Source organism: Ornithorhynchus anatinus, chromosome X5 (assembly GCF_004115215.2).
Source record: "Ornithorhynchus anatinus isolate Pmale09 chromosome X5, mOrnAna1.pri.v4, whole genome shotgun sequence".
NCBI classification, from domain to species: Eukaryota; Metazoa; Chordata; class Mammalia; order Monotremata; family Ornithorhynchidae; genus Ornithorhynchus; species Ornithorhynchus anatinus.
This window is the reverse complement of record NC_041753.1, coordinates 28024788-28036923: the sequence shown is the minus strand read 5'-3', so window position 1 is coordinate 28036923 and position 12136 is coordinate 28024788. Positions and strand designations below refer to the sequence as shown.

The 12136-nt window shown below is 46.5% G+C and overlaps 1 protein-coding gene across 3 annotated transcripts in view; it reads right to left on the bottom strand.

Moving 5' to 3' along the window:
• DMXL1 (Dmx like 1) overlaps positions 1-12136 on the bottom strand; it is a 153342-nt gene that overhangs the window by 97514 nt on the left and 43692 nt on the right. For 2 of the 3 annotated variants that reach the window (XM_029056093.2, XM_029056092.2), the window contains exons 6-9: positions 6298-6364; positions 5113-5294; positions 3577-3766; positions 705-873 (exon numbers count right to left, since the gene is read on the bottom strand). In XM_029056093.2, coding sequence (XP_028911926.1) covers positions 705-873; positions 3577-3766; positions 5113-5294; positions 6298-6364 — 608 coding nt within the window. Of the gene's footprint in view, positions 1-704; positions 874-3576; positions 3767-5112; positions 5295-6297; positions 6365-10385; positions 10503-12136 lie in introns of those variants that run through there. The other variant, XM_039910825.1, reaches the window with a different exon arrangement.

Below are 12136 nucleotides of genomic sequence, written 5' to 3'. Positions count from 1 at the left end.
GGGATTGAATACTTGTTCTATCTCAGACTGTGAGTCCCACGGGAGACCTATTATCTTGCATCTACCCCAGGGCTTAGTACCAAGGTTCTAATCCCGGCTCGGCCACTTGGCAGCTGTGTGACTGTGGGCAAGTCACTCAACTTCTCTGGGCCTCAGTTACCTCATCTGTAATATGGGGATTAAGACTGTGAGCCTCATGTGGGACAATCTGATTACCCTGTATCTGCCCCAGCGCTTAGAACAGTGCTCTGCACATAGTAAGCGCTTAACAAATACCAACATTATTAGACTGTAAGCTCGTTTCAGGCAGGGAATGTGTCTGTTTATTGTTATATTGTACTCTCCCAAGAGCTTAGTGCAGTGCTCTGCATACAGTAAGTGCTCAATAAATACAACTGAATTAAGTACTGAACACATACCAAAATTACTATCATAAGATAAATGGAGCAGACCTGACTCATTTTCGGTTCTCTTTGGCAAGTTGAGGGATTTAATTTGGTTTATGCTCCTTTCTGTATCAAATTCCTTTAAGCTGGGGATCCCTTACAAAGCAGAAATAAATGGGTGGAGTGAGGCTCAGTCCCCAGTTTTTATCTGGGAGCCAACTGAAAGCATATTAAGTTCCTGACAGGAAAAGGCAGGGTCAATCTTGTCAAATTCACCCGGACACTATGCCATATTTCCACGTCCCGCAAGGTCATTACCTGTGGCTGGGTTTATGCTGGCAGCAATATGAAAGTGACAGAGTGCGTTGGCATGCAAAGGAGTATTCCGATGGGCTTGATGAGGATCCTGCTGATGAGGCAAGTATCCTGTATGGGCTGTCAGGGCAAGTGATCTCCTCCTTCCTCGGCGAAAATGCCTCAGGTTTACCTGTGTCGATGACATGAACGCAAGAGTCCTTACAAAGCTCATTATCTTAGGAACCCTCTATTTTTACATCCTTTTCCTAAATTTATAGGCCACATCCCCTCTCCATCTCCTCCCTCTGACCCCTCCCCAAATTCCTTCTCTCCCTTGGGATCAGATCGGCCACAGTTCTCCCCACCTTCTAAACCCCCTGGCTGAGATCACATCTCCCCTCCTGGAGTCCTTCCCAAGAATAACCTAATCCTCCCACATAATAATAATAATAATAGCAGTATTTCTTAAGCGCTTTTAAATGCCAGGCACCGTACTAAGTGCCGGGGTGGATACCAGCAAATCGGGTTGGACACGGCCCCTGTCCCATGTGGGGCTCACAGTCTCAATTCCCATTTTACAGATGAGGTAACGGAGGCCCAGGGAAGTGAAGTGAGTTGCCCAGGGTCACACAGCAGGTAAGTGGCAGAGCCAGGATTAGAACCCATGTCCTTCTGACTCCCAGGCCTCTGCTCTATCCACTACACCATGCTGCTTCTCAAGACCCAACTGCCACATCAGCCCTTCCTCACCACTTAATCACTTATGCTATCGGAGCCCCAGAGCACTTACATACATCTTTCATTTAATTTACTCTACTACCCCTCCAACCAGCAATTTTTTGTAAGTGCCTGTCTCCCCTACTCAACGACTACTCAAATGTAGTCTGTGAGGATAGGGATCAGGTCTTCAAACTGTTTTGTACTTTCTCAGTCACTGAGAAGCAGCGTGGCCTAATGGACAGAGCACAGGCCTGGGAGTCAAAAGGATCTGGGTTCTAATCTAGGCTCTGCCACTTATCTGCTGTGTAACCTTAGGCAAGACACTTCACTTCTCTGGGCCTCATCTGTTAAATGAGGATTAAGACTGTGAGCCCCATGTGGGACACGAGCTGTGTCCAATTTGATTAGCTTGTATCTATCTTAGTGCTTAGTACAGTGCCTAGCAAATAGTAAGCGCTTAAATGCCATTAGAAAAAAATGCACTTGGTGAGTGCTTACTATATGCAGAGCACTGTACTAAGCGCTCAGGAGAGTACAATGCAACAGAGCTGGCAGACACTTTCTCTGCCCACAGTGAGCTTGCAGTCTAGAACTAAAGTCTTTAATGTTTAGTAACAGTGGTCTGCACACAGAGGGTGATCAATAAAGGTTACTGACTGAGGAAGAGGAAGAACTGACTACGTTAAAAAGTTTCCTGAAATATTTCATATTTAGTAAAGAATGTGATTCCTTATCGATGACTGCCTGATCCTTCCCGGCTAATACGATGTTGAGAAGCAGCGTGGCTCAGTGGAAAGAGCACGGGCTTTGGAGTCAGGGCTCATGAGTTGGAATCCCAGCTCTGCCACTTGTCGGCTGTGTGACTGTGGGCAAGTCACTTAACTTCTCCGTGCCTCAGTTCCCTCATCTGTAAAATGGGGATTAAGACTGTGAGCCCCACGTGGGACAACCTGATTCCCCTATGTCTACCCCAACGCTTAGAACAGTGCTTGGCACATAGTAAGCGCTTAACAAATACCAACATTATTATTATTATTAGTGCTGTGGATTTTTATGAAATATGGGTCAACCTTGAAAATTAGAAACTTGTAGCAACTAAGAACTATTCACAGAGTCAAGAAAGCGTATATTTTTCCAATCGGAAAGGTTAAGTACCATGAAGGAATTTTAATTTATGGAAAAAAATAAAATTTACAGTGGGAGAGATTGAGACAAAATGTGCCACTGTTTTTACGGGACAGCAAGTGACAGATCAAGGAACCGAACCAGATTCACTATCGATCAATCCATTGTATTTATTGAGCGTTTCCTGCAAGCAGTGCACTGTACTAAGCACTTGGGAGAGTACAATATAACAGAGTTAATAATAATAATAATAATGTTGGTATTTGTTAAGCGCTTACTATGTGCAGAGCACTGTTCTAAGCGCTGGGGTAGATTACAGGGTAATCAGCTTGTCCCACGTGAGGCTCACAGTTAATCCCCATTTTACAGATGAGGTAACTGAGGCACAGAGAAGTTAAGTGACCTGCCCACAATCACACAGCTGACAAGTGGCAGAGCCGGGATTCGAACCCATGACCTCTGACTCCGAAGCCCAGGCTCTTTCCACTGAGCCATGCTGAGTTGGTAGTCATGTTCCCTACCCGCAACGAGCCTGCTAATATTGATATTGTTCTTGTTTTAATAATCACATCACACATGCTCCCAAGCTTCAGGGAAGAAGGAAAGTCACAGAGGGTGGAAAATATCCTTCTTAATAATGTTGGTATTTGTTAAGCGCTTACTATGTGCCGAGCACTGTTCTAAGCGCTGGGCACTGTTCTCCTTAATCCCTCGCCAGCAAATTTGTCCATTTCAGGCTTTTAGCCATTTCATTAGAGTTTATAAAGATAATCGTGTTTAATTGGTCTTGTATTTCCATCAGTGCTCTGCAGCTTGAATGAAAAATAAACATTAACTTTGGTAATTATTTGATTGATCATTACTGCAAATTAATACACTATATTATCCAACCAACTCTAAACAAGGGCCTTAATTTCAACATATTTTTCTAAACAAAAATGGATTTTTCCCCGTTATTCACGTGACTTGGGGGTAATGTTCCTTTTATGCGAATAAACCCATCAAATGCTCACAGAACAGGTTCTTAAAGCCACACAACAGCACTCACTTCCAAAGCGCTTTGAACCCTTTCCTTGCTGGAGGCATTTCTCTTGCAGTTATTTGTCAAATTGGCAGGTTCCGTCCAGTGACTGCAGTCACCCCCGAACAGCAGACTATCATTTGGTAGGAAAGTCTCTGCCCACAAACGACACACGTTATCTTTGCAGCAGGTCAGCAGAACATTACAAACAGAAGCCCTGGAGCGGGAACAATGTTGAGAAATACAAAAATAACCATGCAGAAAAATCATCTGGAAAGATTCTAACAGTCCATTGACCCACACTAAAGTTTTGTTATGGTCTCTCTGGAAGAAAATCCTCCCATACATAAGCAACCTTTGACAAAGGAACAGGCAATAGAACGACAGCCCATTTTTGCTCCCTCAGTGACCCATCTGCCTCAATCTTCATGTCTTAATAGCTTCCCTTGATCATCGGATTCACTTTTTCATCTAAAGCAGCAGGGTCCTTTGAGATTCGAGTCCTTACAGCCACGGGGCATACTAATACCCTATATTTTTACTTATCACTGTGGCTACTATTTGGCTTCTGAGATTTTTGGCTAAGGCACTCACTCACAAGCATTTTTTAACAGTAATAAGACACTATTTTCGGGCTGCTCAGAACATGCAGTATGTCTGTTCTTAAAAGAAAAATGGCACCTCATCATAGAAAAAATGCAGAATATGAGTTTAAGAGATAAACTGTGGTGTGATAAAGTAAAATTTCACTTGCTGGGGAAAATATTTTGTTTCACAAGTTACTATTATGGGTGAATACTAAGTAAAATCAGGGGAAAGATGGCAGGTATTACTTCAGAAAAAAAATCCGTGTTACAGAAAGAGAAGAGAGACATGGTTATGAGTTAGAGAATGAAGAACACAAATCAATTTAGTCAGACTTGAATCATTTCAGGATATATCATGATCTTTTGCATATACTAAGTAAAAGGGATACACCGAGCACATGCTTGGGAGCCAGAGGACCTGGGTTCTAATCCCAACTCTGCCTACTTGACTGCTGTGTGACCTTGGGCAAGTCACTTCACTGAGCCTCAGTTCCCCATCTGTAAAATGAGGCCCACGTGAGACATGGACTGTGTCCAACCTGATTAACTTGTATCTACCCCAGTGCTTAGTACAGTGCCTGGCACAGAGTAAGCACTTAAATCCCACTAGGAGAAGTTTTTTTCTACAAAAAGCAAAATTTTGAACAAATTGGAACTCGATAGGAAAAAGAAGTTATATAGATGCAATTTAACCACGTAATTTAAAAATAGTGTTCCTGTACTGGGTAATGATAAGTGAAGATTAACTTGTGTGAACAAAGGCAGGCCTAAAATGGAAAGTACAACACGTGACACAGAAGAAGATTAAAGAAGCCCCAGCAGATACCACGACCACAGTTTAAGAGAAATAGCGATAGGCAACGAAGCAAGGAAATAATTTGAACTCAAAAAAAAGTTCCAGTAGTATATTCCATAGCACAATACTCATCCAAGAAGCCTCATGGATTCAACACAATCAACTGATCAATCCACCTACCTAGGCATGTATTTGCTGGTCTTTCGCCAAGAAAATCCATTTACTGCACGGGGATGGGCCAGGTAGATAAATGAAAAGTCAACTTCTCCTTGGGTCTGCTTTTCGGGAGTTAGGGTATCATGAGAGGCAACCGATGACCGCCAGCTATCAGTGTTATACCAAACTTTCAAAAGGCAGTCGTCCTAAAGACCGAACAGAAAAGAACACAAGAAAAAAAGCAAAGCCCACAATGAAAAAACCATTTGCTTGGATCAAAATCAAATGAAAGGTTGAGTTAAATAGAAATGGCTTAAAATGAGATTCTAGTTTCTATATACATAATATACATTTTTGTAACCTAGGGATCTTTTTATATACTTCCAGCTGTACTTTAAGTTGATTTGGAAAAAGTTAAAAAAAAAAAAAAGCATATCCCAAAATGATTATCAGTATTATGGGTAGACAGAGTAGAAAACCCTGAGTAAAAGGTTCTTCCTCCTCCCTCTCTCTCCCACCATTTACTACTGTTGAAATGACAGAACCATCAGCATGGCCCAACTGCAGACTATGCAAAGAGAAATATATTTTCGGTGAGTTAAATTGTTTAAGCTCTAGGAGAATGTTTGAATTGCTGTAGATAACTTGAAAATGGGTTAATATGTACCAGATTCCAGGGCTGCTTTCTTCTTTATGAACTTGGATTGTTTAAACATTACACACTCGATTCTTTCATTCCATGATCTACCAAAATCTCAGAATCATGAGGCTATTTTTAGACCTCTTAAGCACAGGCGACTATCGCTATAATGCTACAAAGGTTATGTTCAATTTTATTAATTCACTTTTTAAAGGCTAATTTTTAAATTGAAAAAACCTAGTCAGATCAAAAAAGGCAACCCTTCATACGAGAACGTACCATGAATGACACGGAACTCAATCACAGAAAAATTAATAATCCATTTGAGAATCTTTAACCTAAGTGCATGAACACAAACACATACAAAATGTCCTTCCGAAATTCTAAGTTTGAGAGTTTCCCTTTGGATTTTAGCTTTCCCAAACTTGGGGATTAGCACATACGATCAATGAAAGTAATCCAAAAAATGAAAAAAAAAAAGTTCCACTTTCAATGAAATTAAACAAAGAATGACGACAAAGATGACATTACTTCTTAAACAACCTAACAACAATAGTTTCCCTATTTACCTTTCCTGCTGTTGCAAAAAATTCTCCATCTGGTGAAAATTTCATTAAGTGTACTTGGGATGCAGTTCTGAAAAACAGTATTATACAAGGAATCAAAAGCATTAGATTCATCATTCAATCATAAAAAGTAACCAATATTTCAAAACTGTTTTGATACTTTGAGCGGTTTCTTACAAATTCTGGTGGAAACCTTTATTCTTAAAAAAAAACCCAACAAACACTATACAGGCATTTTAAAGTTTTACATTTACTTATAAATGAACATAACATCTAATAACTATCTGCCCCTTGTGAGCAGTTATATTTTTCAAACACCACACACTTTCACACTACCTGAAACCCAAGAAAGCCTAATAGAGAAATTCTCTAATCCCAGATGGACCTTTGAATTCAGAAATAAAGAATTGCCCTTATGGAAAATCTAAGCCAACTCTGCTCCACTGTTGTCTCCCAAGTGCTTAATACAGTATTCTGCACACAGTGAGTGCTCAATAAATACGACCGATTGAAAATGTCAATGGACTCCTCGACTCCAGAGAAGAGATGCTAAAATTTGAGAGAGGAAACTGGTGACTGGCTAAACAATATCAGGTAATGAAGGAGAATCATTCCTGCTCAATCGATCAATCGCATTTATTGAGTGCTTATGGTGCGCAGAGCACTGTACTAAGCGCTTGGGAGAGTACAATACAGCAGAATCGGGAGACACGTTCTCTGCTCCCAATGAGCTCACAGTCTGATCCAGCTGATCAGTGGATCGGATTTCAAGAGTGCATGAGATTAGGAGAATTAGAGGGAACATTCAAGCGGTGGCCCTATTGGTAATGGTATTTACTGAGCGCCTACAGAGTGCGATGCACTGTGCTGAGGGGATATTTATGGTCTTTATATCTGACCTGATAGTTCTCCCTGTGACGAATAGAGCTGTCTACGATCTGCCTCACGTAGGCTTCATTTTTGAATGCCCGCTGCCATACTTCACAACCATCTAGAGTAAGATCCCCCACCCCCACCCCCGCCAGACTGTTTACGAGACGTACCGCCACGCGATTTTGTGCCCGGGTCTGTGAGGTGATGACTTCAGAAATCTAAGAAGGCCTTGAGGAGATACACGGGATGTTTATGTGGGAATTTTGTCTCCCTATGTTAACTTCCTCTGTGAGTTTGCTGCCCAGCCTGTTATGACTATATTCTGTGGTAAACACCCCCGGGGATGGAAGGGTCCTGAGGTATTTTCCAGACACAAGGGGCTAGGTGGACTCCCATTACAGTAAAGAATCGGCTCCCAGGCTGTCTCAGGCCACGGAGCCCTTAAAGGCTAACGGACGTTTCCATATTTGGAGCCTCACGGGCAATACGGCATCAATCACGGCAGTCGTAGAAAAGTTGCTACTTGGGTCTTCTCGGGTCAAGGGTTTCAGAGTCCGGATGTCCTTAGCTCTATTCACGGGGACCAAGGGCTTTAGTTGGTGTGAATCAAGCTGTGCTCTGAGGAAGGACAGTGACAGGTTTGGTGTGAGCTGGCATTTGGAAAGATGAAGTCTGAAGCCCAGCCACTCAAGTCACGTTAGTGATAATAACTGTGGCACTTGTTGAGCACATTATGTGCCAGGCAGTGCATTATGGACTGGGATGGAGGACAATCGGATCAGACGGTCCCCGTCTCAAACGGGCTCACGGACCACGATCAGGTCAAAGTCCTTTCGGGACTGACTCTTGATGACCCCAGTCCATCCAGGTATGGGAATATCCAGATTTGCCTTTCTGTCAGCCAGGCCTCCACGGCAATCAAGTATTTGGTGACTACCCAAGGGATCAGAGTTGGTTCCAAAAGTAGACCTCTGAATCAGGAGGGAGGGCGGCGTCCCTCCTCGGAATCCGAGATGTTGGCTATGGATCAGGATGGGGATATTTCTTTAGTTGTTATCTTTTTCAGTCCTCTAGACTTTAAGCTCATTGTGGGCAGGGAATGTGCCTACCAACTCCGTTGTGTTGTGCTCTCCCAAGCGCTTAGCCCAATGCTCTGCACACGGTAAGCGCTCAATAAATACGACTGATTGATTATTTGTGTTTCTATCAATTGAATCTGTGCTCTTGAGCCTACTGTATATTGGGTAAATGTATTTTCTGTTGTCTTCCCCCATTAGATTGAAAGCAACTCTGCTGTGTTTCTCCCAAAAGCTGAATACAGTAATTCTGCATACATGAGGTCCTCAATAAATGCCACTGCTGATGACAATCGTGCTAATGATGAGACGGATTCTTAAGGGCCAGGGCACAAATCCCATCTCTCATTGCAAGAAGTGGAAGATCATCCAGAGGGAGACCAACTTTCTTTATTCAACTACAAAAATTTAGCTTTCCTGATGACCAGGAGGGGCTTCAATCTCCAGATCTGGAAAGGTGGGGAAAAGCAGGGGAAGGAAGTCAAGGAAGAAGCAGGAGTTGAATTCCTCGCCCTCTTGCGTTTCTGGCAATGGGGACCATGACACTTTTGTCTAGCCAGACCTTCACATCTCTCAGATTTGTCCTGATGACCCTGTAGAGTTGGGGGTTCTCCAGTGGTTTTGAGGTGACTTTCCAAAGATAATCATTTGTAACAAGGTCAGTGATCCTTCCGTTGGTTACGAGTAACCACCTGTTCGTGAATCTTTGGAGTCTTTCCCCTAGTGGTGCATTTTCAGGGCAGGATCTGCATGCGCAATCAGTGGATGCCAAATATCTTTTCTTCCGTCGCCAGTCCAGGCCGATGGGTTTTTTTCCTGTTTCTGGAATAGTGGAATCCATATTGTTTTTCCTCACTGGGTGCCTTCTACCACGATTCTGGTCAGAAAAATCCCTGTTCCCTGCAGTAGATGATTTCACGATTCCTGTGATCAGGCTACTCCTGGTGTCTGTGGTTGCCGGGGGGCGGCGTGGCCTCTGAAGTCCTTTAGGCTTTCTTCCCGATCGGATCGTTCCGAAGGACAGATTGCACACCTTGGCGGAATACAAGCTGTTTACTTCCCTGGACCACCTGGCCTGATGTTGGAATGTCTTCAGAAGTTAACAGGCACGACCAAGCATTCTGAGCTCAAGAGATGGAGTACATCACGGAGACTTTTTAGGCCCTGACACCAGAAAACACTTGGGTTTAATCCACGCCCAACAATCAATCCGACTCCCGGGAGAGAGTCCTTGGGTAGACCGCTCATTGATTCGGCCCACAGCCTTCATGGGATCGAGTGATTTAGACGAGGCAGCTCACTACTCTGGCCGCTCTGCACACAGCACGGCAGACCCGGAGAGAGGACTGCTCCAGCGCTTTGGACGTGGTGTCCAGTGCTGCATTCGGAGACACAGAGTGGGGTTTTCTCTCAGTCGCCACTGCACCTCCAACAATGCAATCAGCTTCTGGGGTCTTCAAGAATTTTTCCAGATCCCTCCGTATCAGGTGCAGCTTCTCCTGGGTGTACAAGGGGGGATTAAGAGGGCTTCCAGAAAGTTTCCATGTGGGATCCCTTCATCTCGGGGAGAATGGTGCCATTATCTTGGGGTGAAGCCACCAGCTTGGAATTCTTAGGGTGGGGATGGGTCTCACTCCTGCCCCAGAGCATATAGATGGCCTTTTGAGGCCACCCTCTTCACCTTCTTAAGACTTCTCCACAGAGCTAAACATCAAGAGTTGGTTTCTCATCTGCCCGAGAGGTCGGCGGGTAGGTGTCCTCGTGCCCCTTCGATTCACCGCTGGCCAGGGAGGCGGAAGGAGGTGAGTCTCCGGCGGACGGATCTCTGGCGGACGGAGTCTGTGCCCGGCATCTCTTGCCGCGCGAGGAATCCGAAGCCGAGGAGGTCTCCGGGGACGCGGCCTGGGTCCCACCTCGCGCGAAGCAACCGAGCAGGCCGGAGCCAGCGGAGGCGGGATGGCGGGGGCCCGCTGCCGAGCCGATGGGTCCCTCGAGTAGGTCTCGCCGCGGGTGGACTGGGTGTCGTGCCGAGGTGTCCGCCGGCATGGACGCCTCCGTCGGCTCAGAGGCGGAGGTTGTGGGTGCACCCGGGGGGACCGGGGTGGGGCCAGCTGGCGCTGTGGTCGGCGCAGAGCGGCTTACCTCGTCCGGGGTTCCCACGGGAGGCGGGGGTGCATCCGGCTCCAGCAGAGCGGTGCGATCCGTGCAGCGTTTCTACCGCTCCGTCTGGTCCCTTGGAAAGCCTTGATCCGCTTGAGAGGCGATTTCGGGCTGCGGGCTTAGCGGTCCAAGCCATGGCACCTACAAGCAGGAGAAGGGAAGCCGCCAGAGGAGTGAGAAGCTGACGGGTGGCTCCTAGGCAGGGCGGGCAGACCTCTAGTAGAAAGGAAGTGGGGGGGGGAAGCCCCGGAAGGAGAGAGAATGGGGAGAGACCAAGGGGTGGGGAGGGAGAGGAGACCCTCCCCTCAAGTGATCCTCTCCCCTTGCTCTGTCCATCGGTCCCCCAGAAGGGAGCTTCCCCCACCTCCAACCCAGCCCCCAAGACCTCCCCTCCCAGCCCTATCTTGGAGGGAAAAAACCAGACAGCTTTCCGTCAGCCGAGAAAAATCGCCCGCTTGAAAGCTTCAACTCCAGCCCTCCTGGAAAAGGGAGAAGGCGAGGGTGGGAAAAGAGGAAAGAAGTGGAGTGATTGGCGAGTCACGCGCACATCCCTCTGCCAATCACCACCTGGGAAGAGGATACAAGACGACTGACCACCAGTCTAGCTGGAAGGTTTCCTCCAAACTCCAGGCCGGGAAGCCTTCTCTGCCACCCGAACCTGGCACGAGGTGGCAGGCAAGAGGTAGGAGGCTCCCGATGCGGCAAGGCAGGAAATGAGGGGAGCAGCATGGCTGTGTTGGAGGAGGGAGTGCATATCTGGGAGTGGCGGAGAGAGAGAGAGAGAGAGAGAGAGCGGGGAAGTGACCCGGGGAAGGAGAAAAGGAAACCTGGGGAAAAGGAGGGGAGAGGCGCCTAGCCTCCGCCGGGCAGGAGGAAGTGAGTAAACCAGCAGGTGACCTGCGTTGCCCCAGTAGGGAAATGGGCCAATTCCACATTGGAAGGCTCTTTCTCTCCAGGCTGCCGGGCTCTCTGCTGGGCGAGGGGATCCAGGGTGGGCCTAGGAACCCGGCTACCGTCTCCTGGCGAACGAGAGGGAGAACGGGGAGGGTCTTCCGTGGACTGCGTGGGGAGGCTGGTGGACTCCTAGGCAGTGGGGGCCGCTGGATAGCCTGCAGGCTGACTACTTGGAAACCAGGCACCTTCTGTTCGTGGGAAGTGGGGAGGGGGAGAATTATGCCTTTCTCCCCCTCCTCCGTGGCTCGGGTTGAAGGCAAAGACTCACCTTTCAGCAAGAGGGTCTTCTGAAGGACACTGGAGGAGCTTACCTCTAGTGGCAAACGCAAAACCTGGGGAGGGAGACACTACTCTGCTCAAGTGTGCTATTCTGGCACACGCTCCTGGAGGTCCCTTCATCACAGCAATCACTGTTCCTTCCCTTCCGACATCCCCTCTAGACTCTACGCTCATGGTGGGCAGGAAATGTCTCTACTTAGCACACTGCTTTGCACACAGTAAGCGCTCGATAAATACCACCGACTGATCTCCTCAACACCGCCTAAAAAACTGCTTTATAGAATCCTCGAATCTGCGTCACCTACGTGCTTGGATCTGTGATCTGTGGGCATTTGATATTCATCCCAACCCCACAGCACTTACGTATGTATCTTTAAATCACATATTATTTATATGGATTTACATCTCTCTCCCCCTCTAGACTGTAAGCGTGCTATTCATTCAATCGCATTTATTGACTGCTTACTATGTGCAGAGCACTGTACTAAGCGCTTGGGAGA